Raw genomic sequence first — 19,608 nt, 5'->3', positions numbered from 1 at the left:
TCCAACGTTGAGGATGTTGGAATTAATTTCAAAATGCAAGGGACAAGCTCTAACCTTGGTTCCCCACCTTTTTGTTCCCAAACTCTACCAACTACCAAGCCAATTTACTTTTTTTTTTTTTTTTTTTGGTGACAATTTACTTTTTGTTTTCGTATATATATATAACCTCCAATTAATAATTTATATATTATTAATTTTAATTTTAGTTTTATACTCAATTTTTCTCAAATTAAACTTTATTGAACATTATAAATAAATAAATAAACATATTTTCTCTATATAATTATATAATTTTTGTTTATTAAATATTTCAAGCATCTAATAAGTATACATTAATTAATGAATTATTAAAATTCAAAAAATAATAATTAACGTATTTATAATTCAAAAAAAAACTTAATATAAAAAAATGGAATAAAATTTTATATAATTATATATTTATACCCGAATTAAACCAAATGATCTAATAATTGAACCACTAACCAATAACCCAATCCTTCGAGTCAATTACCAATTCGACTCTGAAAACTAGGGAGAAAATTAATCCCCTCAACTTCATTGCCGTCCCCTGTTCCCCATTCATTAAAAATTAACATGAATGTGTAAGAAAAAACAGTAAATAGTATCTCCAACAAAGTGTCCTTTATATGAACAATACGGCAATACCTCTGCACTTTTCAATTGGTTCAAGGTTAACCTCCACAAGAACATAAAAGCAACGATTTTTAAGTTTCCTACAAATCATTTCCATCAGGTGTCAAATGTCAGTAACCGATTCTACAAACACTAGGGATGATTAGAAAATATGTACGTGCTATATCATAGATGAATGCAGCATTTACATCTTGATCCTCATATAGGTTCAAAACGCTGCATATATATTCACAGGCAGGATGGGAGGAAGACTATACTCAAACCACAAACCAATGAAATACTGATGCTGGTGTTGTCATCATCCTTGATTAGTGACATTTCTCAACAAGACTTCAAACCATGTTTCTGATAAATGTTGCAAAGTTATCATCATTCATTATTATCATCCAAACATAAGTATAATAAATCCCAGCACAGATACTTTTGGTCTTTTGAAAACCATACCTAAAGATATGATCATCGACGAGCACGACCTTTGCCACGCTTTTGCTGTGCTAAGCCTTGGAATTGAGGATTCGGACCTCCGACATATTGCTGGGGTAATACACCTTGAGGAACAAACCGCTGCACTAAACCTTGAGGTCTAAGAAATTGCTGTTGGGCTGGAGCAAGGGGATAATATCTAGCACCTTGATTTGCAAGATAGTATTGGTGACCTATATTTGCGGCAAAACAAGGTTGACCAGGACCAGGAAGAAGAAATTGGGGTCCCCATACCCCGAATCGAGAGGCTGCAGCTGCATGATTCACAGCTAGCGATTGTGTCATGGCGGTCGATGAGTCTGTTGGAGGGTGCCCTACCTAATATACAATAAAGCTCAACAATCAATATAAAACAAAAAACATAAAGATCAATAAACAGAGCTTTTGACTAAATCGAACTACTATTAACCATAAATAACTAATTATAACCAAGATAGTTCTTGGTCAGAAAAGCAAGGTAGTTAGTACTTCACCTCGTTATTTGTTGCAGGACCTGCATTTGGAGGATCATCCAGAGTGTTATGTGTTGCAGGACCAGTATTTGGAGGATCCACTGCGCTATTTGTGGCATGACCCGCATTTCGAGGATTATCTGACATTGAAGACGAACTGAGATCATCTCCTCGAGACCTTCTGTCCTTGACCCTTGGACAACTAGACTTTGAATGACCCATCTTGTTACAAGCTTTGCAACGCCTCCGCTTCTTACCATTCTTATAAGTTAGTGATGCACCCTTGGTCGTGTCATCCATGGTATTCTTGGGAATAGAAAATGATCTGGTATCCACCATACAGCCTTTATGCTCTAGCTTAGCCGTGATTTTATAAATTTCATCTTTTGTTTCAAGAAAATTATGCAATTTTCTTGCTGCCAGAAATGACATCCAATTACTTGCAGCACATAATGCACCATAACGAAACAAGAACTTTTTATCATTCACCTCATCTTCTTCATCCGGAAGCTCATTAAAAGACTTTGCAGCTTGAGTCCATCTTTTAAGAATCATCTTTTCGGGTAATTCTGCAATATGTTCATAAATCATAACACAAAATATGTGACTACAGGGAATGCCATGGGTACTACAAAGGCAACACTGGCATTCAAATTTCTGTGATTCTCTGTCATATGTCACCTTGTATTCCCAACCAGGCTTGCCATACTTACTCAATTTAAACGTGGCAGTCGTTGAAAGGTTTTCACATCCAACAACAAATAGTAAAGCAGCCCCTTCTAACTCTTTTTGCACTTCTTTGAAAATTTCCCTCGTAAACACTTTAGCAGCCTTGCGCTCAATTGATTCTAATGCAGTTGTCAAAACAGGCTCATTGTACATGGAATTGAACTCTGCTACCAATTCATTGTTCCTAAATTCCTTCAATGCAAGCTCAAAGTGTTGTACCAATTCGAGTATATTGTGCCTTGCCTTGATATATTTCTTCATCAATGGGTTTAAACCCTCACATCGTGATGATGCTCTTAGTCCAGAACAGAACTTATCACGAAGGTAAGTAGTGGCCCACATTTCCTTCTTCTTATATGTCTCCTCTACCCACATACTGTCGTATACCTCAAACTTTTGTATCATGTTACGCCAATACTCCTCAAACTCATCAGGATCAAAGTTGGTATAAATAGATTTCTTGAAAGCCTCAACAAATTCAGCATCCCTAATGTTGTACGCTGCACCTTTTTGAAGATGCCAAGCACATAACCTATGGGTAGCATTTGGGAACACCACCTGAATTGCCTCTCTCATGGCCTCATTATCATCAGTTACCACTGCACTTGGGTGCTTCTTTTCCATTGCATCTAAGAAATTCTCCAATGCCCATTTATATGTGTCAGCTCGCTCATCACCTAGTAAGGCACATGCAAAAATACAAGTTTGTCGATGATGATTAGTACCAGAAAAGATAACTAAGCGTCTGTGGTACATGCTTTCTTTGTATTTTGTATCAAGTCCAACCACATCCCCAAAGTACTCATAGTCAACTTGACTTAAGCCATCAGCCCAAAACAAATTTCCCAATTGATCATCATCTGTAGTGGTGTACCTAGCAAACAAAGTTGGATCAGAATCTGCCTTACCCTGCAAATAGCTAATAGCTGCAAGTGCATCACCATCAACTATCTTAGGACATCTTTGTTTATCAATGTAACTGTACAAGTCCTTTGAGAATTCAACTCCAGCAAAAGCCCTAGCTTGACCAACCATAAAACCCATTATTTGAAATGTTAGGAATCCATGTATGCGGATACCATCACTTTGTGCCTTTTTTGCTGTTGTTAACCGACGAGTATTTGGCACGATGTAATCAAATCCAGCAGGTGCTAGCTCATGGTTGTGGCCTTTTTCAAAGGTTCTCACTCTCCAAGTTGAAGTGTGGTTGTCAAGGTAAATACTCAACATTGCATGACAATTCGTCCTAGTCTCCGGTTTCTGATCCCTTTTTCTATCAATTCTCATGTAATGTTTTTTGTCTCTCAAGCCTTGCCTGTTGCATACAAATCTTCGTCTTATCAACTTGCCATCATCATCACGAGCCACATCTCCTTTCCGGACACTAAATCCAACACACTTAGCATAACTCACATAAAAATCATAGGCCTTTTCATGAGTATCGAACACCATTTTCAAAACTTCCTCTTTACTCAGTTCGGCTTTATTCTTAAACATGGTAGCATCTTCCATGTGACTTACATCATTTCCTTTACCTTGATCCTCTTGTAAATCATCATCACCGCTGTCACTACTAGAATCATCACTATCATCATCATCCGCATGCTCCATAGTATCACTTTTATCATGAACAACATGCTCCACACCATCACCTTTGTCATCATCAACAAGATGCTCCATACCATCACTTTTGTCATCAACGAGATGCTCCATACCATCACTTTCCATCCTCTCCTACCAGTTCCTTTACAAATAGATTACAACAACCAAACAAGAAAAGATGAGTTTAACCACCTGAAACAGAACACACAAGAAAAAAAAAATTATGAGTGATACATGAGAAATAAAAGCAAATAATTCTGTTAGCATCATTGTTTTTAAAAACAAAAATTCAAATTTACGATTAGCTACCAAGGATAAGCTAGTTATCATGTAATCACCCCTAAACAAAATATACAGCCCAGATTTGTGGCTATCTAACTCAAAAACCCTGAAGCAATTTGTAAATTGAAATATCAATGAAACAATGACTTTAACAGATTTGGTAGATTTGTCACCTATTTCCAACTCTATTGCAACTCTACTCCAAATTCAAGAATGACAATGTATCTTAGTGGAGATATTACAATGGGATCAAAATGATCTGCACAACACATATTATAATCAAATTACTCTTTTCTTTAAATGAATAACCGGTCAGATATCTCTAAATAAGAACAATTAACTTCTGTAAAAATCAATGTTGGAAGTTTGAACTTCACAATTGAAAGCACCCCAAACGGTCTCTGTGTGTGTGTGTGTGTGTGTGTGTGAGAGAGAGAGAGAGAGAGAGAGAGAGCTAGCAACAAACTGGCAAAGGTCATTGGGAACCTCGCCCATACTTTGGTCATATGATGCTGTTTAGGCATGAAGATGTTCACATTCTTTTTTTTTCTTTTTATTTGTTACTTTATGCCCGATTATATTTACATTTAACCTTTTGCACATATTTACAAACACTTGCTTACTTCAACAACCACCAAAACAAAAATACTTGAACATAAATGGAAAACCAAATGAGAAAAATAATTATGTAAAAGAGAACGCAGCAAATTTTCAGCAACAAGCCAAGCCATAAAAGGAAATAACCCAAGAATAGCTTACTCGATGTTATGGAGTATTTGGAAGATTAAACCTCCAGAAAAGAAAAGAAAAGATATCGAGCAGAGAGTGATTCGGATGGAGAAACAGGTTCCTAGCATAGCAAAACACAGAAAAATACTGTATACCAGTCAAAGAAAGAGAGAGACAGGGAATTCCCGTTGATGAGAGTCACATTTCACTTTTCAAAGCTACTTCGCCACTATAACGGGGTCTCAAGTTTCAACAGCAACTACGGCGAAAAAAACACTTATGGGAATTCAAATCCCTCACAAGGATTTTGAAAACCCCAAGAATGAACTGAATAAAATTCCCTATTTTTGAATCAATATAAGAGAAGGAATGAACTCGCATTAGAATTTAACTATAGAATTGAAATCAGACTCAAATAGGTCTGATTTGGTGAAGGTATTTAGCTCTAAACTCAATATTGTAAATTTGTAACAACAGATCCTCACCAATAACAGCATGACCTCCACTGAAATGTTTTTCAAGTGGGCAGCATAATAAGCAAGAGGGGAAGAGAAAGACACAAACGTAGAAGAAGAAAAATGAGAATGAAATGAAGAAAGCAAAAGGAGATTATGGACGAAAAGACAAGAATGAAAGAAACAAGTAATTCTTTCGATGTAATCAAGGCTCATGAGCTCATTGAAACACAAACTCTCCTTTTTCTTCCAAACATGAAGAATGTTCTGGAACTAACATTCAGAAAATATGGTATCCTAACCATTGCAACTTTTCTTTGGGTTGTTTCGCGTTTGCCACATATTTTTCTTAAAGACAAGAGCTGAAAAGGAAAATTAAAATAAAATGAAAAAGAAAAAAGAAAAAAATAATAAACGAAAACCTAAGGACAAGACTTACGTTGTCGGTGGGATGGAGCTCCCTGGATAGGTTGACAGCCACGAACTCTCTCCGTTGGAGTGAACGGCCTGCAGGCAGAAGATCCCAGTGGCTCTGTCCAAAGGCGGTCTGACCAGCAGTTATCTGCTCCGAGCGGTGGCGTACAGATCGGTGGCGAGCTGTCCCTTCGGCGGCGTCCAGATCGACAGCAGGATAGCAGTCCGGCGGCTTGGTGGAGCTTGTTGGTCGCAGACGCAGAATGGAAGAGGGGGAATGAAGAGGGTGAGAGAAAGAGCTGGCACTGTTATGGAGTCTCCAACTGCAAGAAGGCAAGAACGAGAGTGAGTGAGAGAGTAGAAAACTAAAAAAACGAGGGTCCTTAACTATTTTTCTAAGGGTTTAGTTAGGCAAATATTAAACTTACTAGTAGTAATTTTTTTTTTTAATTTTTTAAATGTATAGTAAATTTATCTACCATTATAACAAACTTTTTTTTCAATAAATAAAATAAATATTTTAATTACGCATATACGTATTTTTTAGAATATTTATGCATTTTTACAATATACCTTATTTTATTTACACGATAAACGAGATATATAATAAATAAGGTCGTTTACACAATAAGCATGATATAATAGGAGAAAAATCAAACATCTATAAAAGGATGAGCAATCGTTAGTATTCTTCACAAAACTATCCATTTTTCTTTCTCTTTCCTTCTTCTTCCTAAAACTTAGAAAAAATGTCCAATGGCAGTAATTTTTTTGTTGTGATAGTGTATCCCAACTGTCAGATGAGAAATAGTGACAACGGAGTTATATTTGAGTTCGAGAGTCTAGCGCTGTTTTGAAGTCGAAGAGCAGATTCATTGTCCAAGCTAAAGAGTATGATATTGACACACGTCGGTGGTGTGGAGAGAAAAGAGTTTGGTCGAGTTAGGTATGGGATGCTAGCATTGATGGAAAATGGGGTGTTTTGGTTTCATCTGTTTTGACTCGATGGCGATGAGTATGTGCACCTTATGTTTGATATGCACCGGAGAATTATGGTTGAACAAGTGATGGAACTTTCAGCGGAGGTTCGTGACGCTGGTGGCGGTGGTAGTGGTACCTCGAACTTTGTACTGGATGACCCTTTTCTCGCACCATGTCTGTTGCACTGTGCTAGTCCAGTGCAGGACATGGACGTTGAGGATGAGGAATCCGACGAAGAGTACGTTGTCGACAGTCAGGGACGTGATTCATCTGAGGATGATGACAAAGATGAGTTCATACCAGAGACTCCTATTGATGGATCAGTTCAATACCTTTTGCCTGCTCCGCTTCTAATTTCAGAGTTATCATCTGTGTCCAGCCACTACCACACATTGGATTTGGATGCAATGCATGAGGAAACTCCGTACTCAAATATGGGGGCCGACGATTACAACACAGATGGTGGTGTCGAGGTTAGAGTTGGTCACAGATTCAGGAGCAGAGAAGCATATTATAAGGTGTGAAGAATTACAGCATTTGGTAAAGTGTCGAGTATCGAGTAGTTGAGTCGGACCAGCTAAAGTACCACACGTACAATGCCGGCAATTCACTGATGGTTGTCTTTGGAGTCTCCGTGTCACCCTCCGACAAAATCTGGGATATTGGTGACTGTTATAGAATTTTACTTTATTGTTACAATCGTTGTTGTTATTTTGGTTAGATTTTAATTCGATTATACTTAAAATCATTAGGGAGGTGCGTAAATTTGGCAAACCACACACGTGTCTAGCCCCCAACCATGTCGCAGGATCATCGACAATTGGACATCAACTTCATATGCAGACTCATCTTGCCCCTCATACAGTCTAGTCCATCAGTTTCCATCCTTATTCTACAAAGTACAGTGAGACAGAGCTATCACTTTAAGCCGTCGTATAGGAAGGTCTGGATGACAAAACAAAAGGCGATTGCGCAGATATATGGTGATTGGGAGGAGTCATATAGCAAGGTGTCACAATTACCCTAAGCATTGCAAAGTTGTTATCTTGTCACGGTATGTGACTTTAGTGCAGTGTCGTACTATGATGGACACTTGATGGTTCCATAGTGCGGTTAGTTTGACAAGATTTTCTGGTCATATCCTCCCTGGGCATACTGGGCTGGATGTCATCAGGGAGGTATGAAAATCTGGGATCATCAAGCACATTCTCCCCGGACAGATGTCTGACCCTGTTGGTGAAAAACCTGTCAACATTAACCAGATTGATTGGCACCGTCTGCTCACCTTCCAACTAGCGCTTCACCCGATTGGGTTAGTGAAACTCCACAATATTAAAGCACACAAGTGGGATGACAGACAACCAAGTCCCTGACTCGCCAGCGGACCTCACCCAGTCCGAGTAATGTCCTGCAGCCGGAGGTCAGCATACGGCGTCCAACGAAGCTACAATACACAATGTTATAGGCACGTCAGAAGCAATTCACTACATACTTATGAAAACGTGTGACATTTAACAAAGTAAAGCATAAGGGTATACCTCGTCCAAATCGAGCCGATCTAACGACATATGCCATCGGAGGACCCTCTATGCATGCTGGTCCCTGGTCTGCTGGGACATCCCTATCAACCTGTTAACAAACAAAGAAATGGAATTATGTTAATTTGTGTAGGTAAAAACTGAATTGAATAAATAGAAATCGACAAAATCTCAAAACAAAAATAGTTACCTCACTGCTAGTGGAAAGATCAGAATCTACCTGTCCTCATGACACCACTGTGGAAGCTTGTTGTATATCCATGACATAGGCAATGATGTGCAGCCGACTATGTCTGTGGTATCACAATGTGATGCATGGCACAAGGAATGGTACATCTATGCAAGCACAGTGGACGCCCACGAAAGACTGATGCACCTCCCGAAGTCGATGTGAACTTGATTGTTGGATTTGTTGGTCATCAGGTAACCACCGATCAACAACATGATATAACACCTAGTATACTGTCAGATGGTGGCTGGATTGGTGGTAGCTGGCATGTGCCGGACTCGATCCCAAAGCCAGGTCATCTTGATGCTAAACAACTCCTTCCTCTACGCACCTTGCTGCAGTGGAAAGGGCGGTCTGGCACCTAAGAGCTCCTCCACATACTCCCATGTCAGTGACTAGTGCCAAGTCTGGAAGTCACCCACTGGCTCTCCGTCTGTGCGTAACCCAAGGTGGTATGCAATATCCTGCAAGATGATGGTGCATTCACCCCATGGCAGGTGAAAAGTGTGGGTCTTCGGATGCTACCGCTTCACGAATGTGGTGATCAAGGGGTTGTCAAACACAAAGTTCCAGAGATGCACCGTGTCGCCAAACCCACCTTTCCTCAGCTAAGAGACGATGGTGTCCGGGGGTGCAAGTGTGTGACTGCCTAGGCAATAAAGGGCGATGCCTCTGTTTAAAAGAAAAAGTTTTATAAATATTCTACTTCAAACTAACTTCTCTCTAGCATGTTCAAAGCTATTCTAAAATATATAAAAGGTAACTCAAATAAACATCACAACATAATCAACAACACAAAAAATAGTACTTAAAAATCCTTTCCAAACTCAAAACAAAAAAAATTAACTAATAAAACCTTTAAATTAACTAATCAAATCAAACTAATTAGTTATTTAGCTTTCACTATGAGTAAAAAAATTTCTTTAAATTGAACAAATGTTATCCATCAGTACAGTTTATAAATACTTATAAATGTCTTAATCCTTATTTGCCAACTAACCTACTCTGTGTTACCTAACATCATTCAGTCTATTCATGTACTAGAACACTAACCCTATAAAAGTTCACTAGTTAAGGAAGTCGCAAATAATTATTAATTTAAACGATAAAAGATAACACCAACCTCAATGTCAATGGCTCCCGCAATGTGCCAGCTAGCGTTCAGGTGATTGATGTCAGGGTTATGTGCCATAATGTCCCGAAAACTCAGAAATATCAATAAAATGGTCCGAAAAAGAGAGAAATAAAAGAAATGTGGGTAATGAGTGAGGTCAGGGGTGCTGTCAACGAGTTCTATTTATAGGTGTCAATGTGCCTTATCTCGTTTACACATAGTCATATTTCGCTTTATACTGTAAACGAAATAAGGCACGTGTCATAACACATTTATAAATGTGATACATTGAGATGTGTGTGTACCTTATCTCGTTTATAGTGTAAACGAGATATGGCTATACCTATCTTATTTATACTGTGAACGAAATAAGGTACATTGTGAAAATATGTTAATACTCCCAAAAATACGTATATGCGTAATTAAAGTATTTATTTTATTTATTTAAAAAAATTCCATTATAACTATTTTTGAATAATTAAATGAATGATTGAATTATCTTTTAAGGGTTCGTGTTGTTTGAAAAAAGATAGAGGAAAGGAAAATGAGAAGAAGGAAAAAGAAAGGCTATTTTTTATTGTTTGAAAAGAAAAAATATGTGAAAAATATGAATAGTTAAAAAATTTTCATTTCAAATGTACATAGAAAATGAATGTAAAAATTTAAAGTAATAATGACAAAATTAATTTCACTATATTATCTTTATCTAAAAGATAAATTGATTTTTTTAAATTATTGATCATTTAGTAATTGTATTAATTTATACAATTATACTATTTATCTAAATATTTTTGGCAACTAAATCTAATTAGTTTAAACTTAACAAAAAATAGTTTCATTAGTGAGAAAGTGTTACACATGCGCCAACTCTTCACTAAGTTTTGCATAATATACTCTCTTATATAAAAAACAGTTTCTAAACCCATCATAACTTCAACATAAAAATTTCAAACGACTCCTTTCTTAAAATTTCTGCGAAAACTCAGAGAAACTCTCGGAACTAGGTTTAAATCTTCAACCAAAAAAATATCGTAGATATTGTTGATTTTATGATAACTATGTTATGTCGGTGTTATTTAACTCATATTGATGACTTTTCTGTGACTAAAATTTGCATGCATATGTTTTTTTAATGATTAAATCTATTTTGTGTGGTTGCTTTGAACTAAGTTTGTATGTCATCATCATGAAGTAATTTCGGTACATTTTGAGTTAAAATAAGGTACACTTGATATCATTAACTTATATTTGATATAATTAGTTCATCCAAGATAGTTATAGTCCTTTTAGTGTTATCTAACTCATATTGATCATTTTTCTGGATTTAAAATTAATTTATATGTGTTTTTTGGATGATTGAATCTTGTTTGCGATTTCTTTGTACTAAGTTTGTGTGCCAAAATTAATTTCGGTGCATTTTGAGTTAAAATGTTGTGCGGTGCTATTATTTACTAGCCAAATTTTTTTTCCTTGTTGCCAAAATTACAATAAAAAAAGTTGCTGAGAAAAGCATCCCCAAGAAGAAGACATCCACATATGGTGTAAGCATATATATGTTAAACAACTTTATTTTTGTTGTATAAATATATTATATAACATAATTTTCAATTATTTATAGAAAATTCACGATTTACGATGCTCGACAATACTATTTGACGCATTCAGTAATATGAGTGAAGAGAAGAAAGTTATTATTGTAAATGAACTAGAATTTAATGCTCTAAGACATATCCTAGACTTAAATGTGACACAAGCTTTCGAAGGAACTAACATATTTCTTTGATTTATATAAAAACTCTCTGGACACACGGTATGAGAAAATTAAGATCACCCCTACCAAAGATAAAGGATACCCTTGGTTTAAATGTAACTGGTAAAAATTTCTTTTATAATCTATTCTATCAATCAAATTTTAGAATTATTTTTATGTTACTTTTATGTTATTAACCTATTTTGGTACTATTGTGGGGGATTATTTTTCAGAAAAAATTATCTATAAAGACATCTATAAGGAGCAAAAGCAAATTGTTGAAAGCTTCAAAAATTTTTCTTTGTCATTTTTTACAAAGTCTTTGATGGAAATGAGTTTGGATGAAAATGAAAATCAATTGAAATTTAAGAGAATATTCATTCTCTTCATCCAGAAGTGCTTTTTATTGCCAACAACAATAAACAAAATTTATTCAGTTCATATACTAGAAATTCTTCATGTAGACACCATATGAAAATCGAATTGGACTACTCCTATGTTCAACTTCCTCATCATAGAAATTAGAAGTCACAAGAATGACAATAAATATGTAGTTGATGGGTGTCTTTTTGTACTAATGATTATATATTTTTATGAATCAAAATTTATCGACAAATTAATAGATATAACACTAGGACCACATTAAACAAGGGAGAGGATGGTTAAGAGGATTGAACGTGAAGCAAAGAATTAAATGATAAAATATTTGTAAAAAAATAATTTTTTTAAATTTTGGTGTCATTTCTTTAAACTGAATATGCTAATTAAATAACTTTCTATTTTAGGACATGATAAAAAGATCAGACTTGAAATAAGAAAAGTAAGAAAAGAAGGTAAAAAAAAGAAAAAAAAAACAGTTACATTGATACATCTTTAGAAAGAGAGACTAATTTTAATTATGAGTAAGATTAAAAAACTATCTATTTATTTAAAAATATATTCTATTTTTCAATCAAATTTTTTTCTATATATTACTAGAAGAGAAAAAATGCAGGAGAAACAAAAGAAAAGAAAACAACTGAAAAGAAGGATAAAAAATACAATAAGCCTGAAGAAGAGTAAGTGTTACTTTTTAGTGTTATATAATATTTATTATGTTTAATTTCCTAATATTTTTGTGCTTTTTTAGGATAAAAGCCAAAAAGAAAGATGTTATACTGGATTCCAGAGCTCTGGGCCGGACAGGATGCCAGCATTGTTTTACAAAAAAAAGTGGCCAATAGTAGGTGAAGATGTTACAAGGACAGTTTTAAAGATTCTAAACGAATGGGTTGACCCAAAACCCCTAAATCATATCCATATCTGCATGATCGCCAAAGTAACAAGCCGAGGCATACTAAAAAATTCAGACCAATATCCCTATGTAATGTAATTTTCAAGATTACTACAAAGACAATAGCAAATCAGCTAAAGTGCATTCTACCCCCAGATTATTGGTGATTTTCAAAGTGCGTTTGACTGATAACAAACAGTAGACTCGTTGCCTTTGAAAATTTCAACTTCATGAAAAAGAAGACAGGAGAAAATAAAGGTTACGTGGGCATGAAGTTGGATATGAAAAAGGCATATGATCGGGTGTAGTGAAATTTTTTGAGAGAAGTGTGGAGATCAATGGGTTCCTGGTGCACGAAATTGTGATCATCAACAATGGCGCCAAAAACTTGGTAGCGCTCTCAAACGTGAATCACACTTAGTCACAACTCCGCACAACTAACCAACAAGTGCACTGGGTCGTCCAAGTAATAAACCTTACATGAGTAAGGGTCGATCCCACAGAGATTGTTGGTATGAAGCAAGCTATGGTCATCTTGTAAATCCAGTCAGGTGGATTTAACTATATTAAGAGATTATTGGATTTTCGCATAATAATAAATAATAAATAGAAAAAAAAGATAGAGTTACTCATGTAATTCAATGGTGGAAATTTCAGACAAGTGTATGGAGGTGCTGTATTCCTTTTGAATGTCTGCCTTCCTACTGCTTTTATCCAATCTTAGTCACTCCTTTCTATGGCAAGCTGTATGTAGGGCATCACCGTTGTCAATGGCTACATCCCATCCTTTCAATGAAAATGGTCCAAATACTCTGTCACAGCACGGCTAATCATTTGTCGGTTCTCGATCATGTTGGAATAGAATCCCTTGATTCTTTTGCGTTTGTCATCACGCCCAGCAATAGCGAGTTTGAAGCTCTTCATAGTCATTCAATCCCGGAATCTTACTCGGAATACCACAGACAAGGTTAGACTTTCCGGATTTCCATGAATGCTGCGATCAATTCTAGCTTATACCACGAAGATTCTGATTAAGGAATCCAAGAGATATGCGCCTGATCCAAGGTAGAACGGAAGTGGTTGTCAGTCATGCGTTCATAGGTGAGAATGATGATGAGTGTCACGGATCATCACATTCATCATGTTGAAGTGCAATGAATATCTTAGAATAAGAATAGCTGAATTGAATAGAAAATAGTAGAAATTGCATTAAAACTTGAGGTACAGCAGAACTCCACACTCTTAATCTATGGTGTGTAGAAACTCCACCATTGAAAATACATAAGTGATGAAGGTTTAGGCATGGCCGAATGGCCAGCCCCCAAACATGATCAGAAGATTGAAAATACAATCCAAGACTCAAAATATAATAGTAAAAAGTTCTATTTATACTAAACTAGCTACTAGGGTTTGCAAAAGTAAGTAATTGATGCATAAATATACTTTCGGGGCCCACTTGGTGTGTGCTTGGGCTGAGCTTGATCTATCCACGAGCTGAGGCTTCTCTTGGAGTTGAACGCCAAGTTGTAATGTGTTTTGGGCGTTCAACTCTGGTTCGTGACGTGTTTCTGGCGTTTGACTCCAGAATGCAGCTTGGAACTGGCGTTGAGCGCCAGTTTAAATCGTCAAATCTCGAATAAAGTATGAACTATTATATATTTCTGGAAAGCTCTGGATGTCTACTTCCCAACGCCATTGAGATCGCGCCATTTGGAGTTCTGTAGCTCCATAAAATCTATTTCGAGTGCAGAAAGGTCAGATTCCAACAGCATCACCAGTCCTTTGTCAGCCTCCTATCAGAGTTTTGCTCAGGTCCCTCAATTTCAGCCAGAAAATACCTGAAATCATAGAAAAACACACAAACTCATAGTAAAGTCCAGAAATGTGAATTTAGCATAAAAACTAATGCAAAAATCCCTAAAAGTAACTAGATCATACTAAATACTACCTAAAAACAATGCCAAAAAGCGTATAAATTATCCGCTCATCACAACACCAAACTTAAATTGTTGCTTGTCCCCAAGCAACTAAAAATAAATTAGGATAAAAAGAAGAGAATATACTATAAATTCCAAAATATCAATGAATATTAATTCTAATTAGATGAGCGGGACTTGTAGCTTTTTGCTTCTGAACAGTTTTGACATCTCACTTTTTCCTTTGAAGTTTAGAATGATTGGCTTCTCTAGGAACTTAGAATTTCGGATAGTGTTATTGATTTTCCTAGTTAAGTATGTTGATTCTTGAACACAGCTACTTTTATGAGTCTTGGCCGTGGCCCTAAGCACTTTGTTTTCCAGTATTACCACCGGATACATAAATGCCACAGACACATGACTGGGTGAACCTTTTCAGATTGTGACTCAGCTTTGCTAGAGTCCCCAGTTAGAGGTGTCCAGAGCTCTTAAGCACACTCTTTTTGCTTTGGATCACGACTTTAACCACTCAGTCTCAAGCTTTTCACTTGGACCTGCATGCCACAAGCACATGGTTAGGGACAGCTTGATTTAACCGCTTAGGCCTGGATTTATTTCCTTGGGCCCTCCTATCCATTGATGCTCAAAGCCTTGGATCCTTTTTACTCTTGCCTTTTGATTTTAAGGGCTATTGGCTTTTTCTACTTGCTTTTTCTTTTTCTTTTTATTTTTTTCGCCATTTTTTTTGCAAGCTTTTGTTTTTCACTGCTTTTTCTTGCTTCAAGAATTAATTTTATGATTTTTCAGATCATCAATAACATTTCTCTTTGTTCATCATTCTTTCAAGAGCCAACAATTTTAACATTCATAAACAACAAGATAAAAAATATGCACTGTTTAAGCATTCATTTAGAAAACAAAAAGTATTGTCACCACATCTATATAATTTAACTAAATTCAAGGATAAATTCGAAATTCATGTACTTCTTGTTCTTTTGAATTAGAAACATTTTTTTAATTAAGAGAGGTGAAAGATTCATGGAATTATTCATAACTTTAAGACATAGTTACTAACTACTAATGATCATGAAGTAGAGACACAAAACATATATGAACATCTAACATAAAAACCGAACAACAGAAAAAAATAAGAACAAGGAATGAGTCCACCTTAGTGGTGTTTTCTTCTTGAAGGACCAATAATGTCCTTAAGCTCTTCTATGTCCCTTCCTTGCCTTTGTTGCTCCTCCCTCATTGCTCTTTGATCTTCTCTAATTTCATAGAGAATGATGGAGTGCTCTTGATGTTCCACCCTTAATTAATCCACATTGTAACTCAAATCTTCTAGGAAAGTGTTGAGTTGTTCCCAATAGTTGTTAGGAAAAAAGTGCATCCCTTGAGGCATCTCAGGAATTTCTTGATGATGAGCTTCCTCATATATCTCTTGAGATCCGTGGATGGTCTCTCTTGTTTGCTCCATCCTCTTCTTGGTGATGGGCTTATCCTCGTCAATGAGGATGTCTCCTTCTATGATAACTCCAGCTGAGTAACATAGATGACAAATAAAATGAGAAAAAGCTAGCCTTGCCAAAGTAGAGGGCTTATCGGCTATTTTGTAGAATTCATGAGATAACTTCATGAACTTCTACTTCCTCTCCAATCATGATGCTATGGATCATGATGGTCCGATCCACAGTAACTTCAGATCGGTTGCTAGTGGGGATGATGGAGCGTTGGATGAATTCTAACCATCCTCTAGCCATAGGCTTGAGGTCCAGTCTTCTTAGTTGAACCGGCTTGCCTTTAGAGTCTCTTTTCCATTGAGCTCCTTCCACACATATGTCCATAAGGACTTAGTCCAACCTTTGATTAAAGTTGACCCTTCTAGTGTAGGGGCGTGCATCTCCTTGCATCATGGGCAAGTTGAACGCCAACCTCACATTTTCTGGACTAAAATCTAGGTATTTCCCCCGAACCATTGTAAGATAATTCTTTGGGTTCGGGTTCTTACTTTGATCATGTTTCCTAGTGATCCATGCATTGGCATAGAACTCTTGAACCATTAAGATTCTGACTTGTTGAATGGGATTGGTCAAAACTTCCCAACTTCTTCTTTGGATCTCATGTCGGATCTCTGGATACTCATTTTTCTTGAGCTTGAAAGGGACCTCAGGGATCACCTTCTTCTTGGCCACAACATCATAGAAGTGGTCTTGATGGGCTTTGGAGATGAATCTTTCCATCTCCCATGACTCGGAGGTGGAAGCTTTTGTCTTCCCTTTCCCTTTTCTAGAGGTTTCTCTGGCCTTAGGTGCCATCAATGGTAATGGAAAAACAAAAAGCTTATGCTTTTACCACAACAAACTTAAAATATTGCTCACCCTCGAGCAAGAGAAGAAAGAAGAGAAGAAGAAGAAGAAGAAAATATGGAGGAGAGGGGGAGAGGTGTATTCGGCCAAGAAGGATAAGAGAGGGTTGTGTTGTGTGAAAATAAAGAAGAATAGAGGGGTTTATATAGTTAGGGGAGAGGGAGTAGGTTCGGCCATTTAGGGTGGGTTTGGGTGGGAAAGAAATTTGAATTTTGAAGGTAGGTAGGGTTTATGGGGAAGAGTGGATGGATGTGAGTGGTGAAGGGGTGATTGGGAAGAGAAATTGAGGTGATTGGTGAAGGGTTTTGGGAAAGAGTGTTTATTGGAAAGAGAGGATGAATGTTGAGAAGAGGGGAGAATATGGTAGGTGGGGATCCTGTGGGGTCCACAGATCCTAAGATGATCATGTGGGGTCCACAGATCCTGAGGTGTCAAGGATTTACATTCCTGCACTAATTAGGCATGTAAAATGCCTTTGCATGCAATTCTTGTGTTTAAACGCCGAAGTGATGCATGTTCTGGGCGTTCAACGCCCATGTGCAGCATGTTTCTGGCGTTGAACGCCAGTTCCATGCTTATTTCTGGCGTTCAGCGCCAGCTCTCCTCAGGGTGCATTCCTGGCATTTGAACGCCAGGGTGTTGCTTGTTTCTGGCGTTCAACGCCAGATCCATGCTCTGTTCTGGCGTTGAACGCCAGCCAGATGCTCCTTACTGGCGTTTAAACGCCAGTAAGTCCTTCCTCCAGGATGTGATTTTTCTTCTGCTGTTTTTGATTCTGTTTTTAATTTTAATATTTTTTTTCATGACTCCACATGATCATGTACCTAATAAAACATAAAAGAACAATAAAATAAAAAATAAAATTAGATAAATAAAAATTGGGTTGCCTCCCAATAAGTGCTTTTTTAATGTCAATAGCTTGACAGTGGGCTCTCATGGAGCCTTACAGGTGATCAGGTCAATGTTGTATAGTCCAAACACCAAACTTAGAGTTTGGTTTTGGGGATTCAACACCAAACTTAGAGTTTGGTTGTGGCCTCCCAACACCAAACTTAGAGTTTGACTGTGGGGGCTCTGTTTGACTCTGTACTGAGAGAAGCTCTGCATGCTTACTCTCCCTTGTTACAGAAGGATAGCCGTGTGCCTTAAACACAAGGTCATCCCCATTCAATTGAAGGACTAATGCTCCTCTGTTAACATCTATCACAGTTTCTGCTGTGGCTAGGAAAGGTCTTCCAAGGATGATGCATTCATCCTCCTCCTTTTTAGTGTCTAAGATTATGAAATCAGCAGGGATGTAAAGGCCTTTAACCTTTACTAACACGTCCTCTACTAATCCATAACCTTGTTTTACTGTCTTGTCTGCCAATTGTAATAAGAATAAGGCAGGCTGTACCTCAATGATCCCCAGCTTCTCCATTACAGAGAGTTGCATAAGATTTATGCCGACCCTAGGTCACACAGAGCTTTCTCAAAGGTCATGGTGCCTATGGTACAGGGTATTAAGAATTTGCCAGGATCTTGTCTCTTTTGAGGTAAGGTTTGCTGAACCCATGAATCAAGTTCACTAATGAGCAAGGGAGGTTCACCTTCCCAAGTCTCATTACCAAATAACTTGGCATTCAGCTTCATGATGGCTCCTAGATGTTGAGCAACTTGCTCTCCAGTTACATCTTCATCCTCTTCAGAGGACGAATAATCTTCAGAGCTCATGAATGGCAGAAGGAGATTTAATGGAATCTCTATGGTCTCTATATGAGCCTCAGATTCCTTTGGGTCCTCAATAGGGAACTCTTTCTTACTTGAGAGGCATCCCATGAGGTCTTCCTCATTGGGATTCACGTCCTCCCCCTCCTCCTTGCATTCGGCCATATTGACTATGTCAATGGCCTTGCACTCTCTCTTAGGATTCTCTTCAGTATTGCTTGGGAGAGTACTGGGAGGTGTTTCAGTGACCTTCTTGCTCAGCTGGCCCACTTGTGCCTCTAGATTTCTGATGGAGGACCTTGTTTCATTCATAAAACTTAAAGTGGCCTTAGACAGATCAGAGACTAAATTTGCTAAGTTAGAGGTATTTTGTTCATAATTCTCTGTCTGTTGCTGAGAAGATGATAGATAAGGCTTGATATTGCTGAGCCTATTTCTTCCACCATTATTAAATCCTTATTGAGGCTTTTGTTAATCCTTCCATGAGAAATTTGGATGATTTCTCCATGATGAATTATAGGTGTTTCCATAAGGTTCACCCATATAATTTACCTCTGCCATTGCAGGGTTTTCAGGATCATAAGCTTCTTCTTCAGAAGATGCCTCTTTAGTACTATTGGATGCATTTTGCCATCCATTCAGACTTTGAGAAATCATGTTGACTTGTTGAGTCAACACTTTATTCTGAGCCAATATGGCATTCAGAGCATCAATTTCAAGAACTCCCTTCCTCTGAGGCGTCCCATTATTCACGGAATTCCTCTCAAAAGTGTACATGAATTGGTTATTTGCAACCATGTTAATAAGTTCCTGAGCTTCTGCAGGCATTTTCTTTAGGCGAATGGATCCACCTGCAGAGTGGTCCAATGATATCTTGGAAAACTCAGATAGACCATAATAGAATATATCTAATATGGTCCACTCTGAAAAC

The 19,608-nt window shown here is 37.3% G+C and overlaps 1 protein-coding gene across 2 annotated transcripts; it reads right to left on the bottom strand.

Annotated features, from left to right (window-relative positions):
- Positions 1-526: 526 nt before the first annotated feature.
- Positions 527-6,148, bottom strand: LOC130968984 (protein FAR1-RELATED SEQUENCE 5-like). Of its 2 annotated transcripts, none has more exons than XM_057894523.1 (4): positions 5,826-6,148; positions 1,611-4,062; positions 1,099-1,455; positions 527-999 (listed from the first exon to the last, which is right to left on the bottom strand). In XM_057894523.1, the coding sequence occupies exons 2-3, from the start codon at positions 4,044-4,046 to the stop codon at positions 1,111-1,113; spliced, it is 2,781 nt and encodes a 926-aa protein (XP_057750506.1). In that variant the 5' UTR covers positions 4,047-4,062; positions 5,826-6,148; the 3' UTR covers positions 527-999; positions 1,099-1,110. The 2 variants fall into 2 exon arrangements, with proteins under 2 accessions (XP_057750506.1, XP_057750505.1); XM_057894522.1 differs by having other exon boundaries at positions 530-999; positions 1,611-4,112.
- Between the last annotated feature and the right edge of the window lie 13,460 nt (positions 6,149-19,608).

The sequence above is a fragment of the Arachis stenosperma genome, chromosome 3, assembly GCF_014773155.1.
Source record: "Arachis stenosperma cultivar V10309 chromosome 3, arast.V10309.gnm1.PFL2, whole genome shotgun sequence".
In the NCBI taxonomy this organism is placed as follows: domain Eukaryota; kingdom Viridiplantae; phylum Streptophyta; class Magnoliopsida; order Fabales; family Fabaceae; genus Arachis; species Arachis stenosperma.
This window is presented reverse-complemented; position numbering and strand designations above follow the sequence as displayed.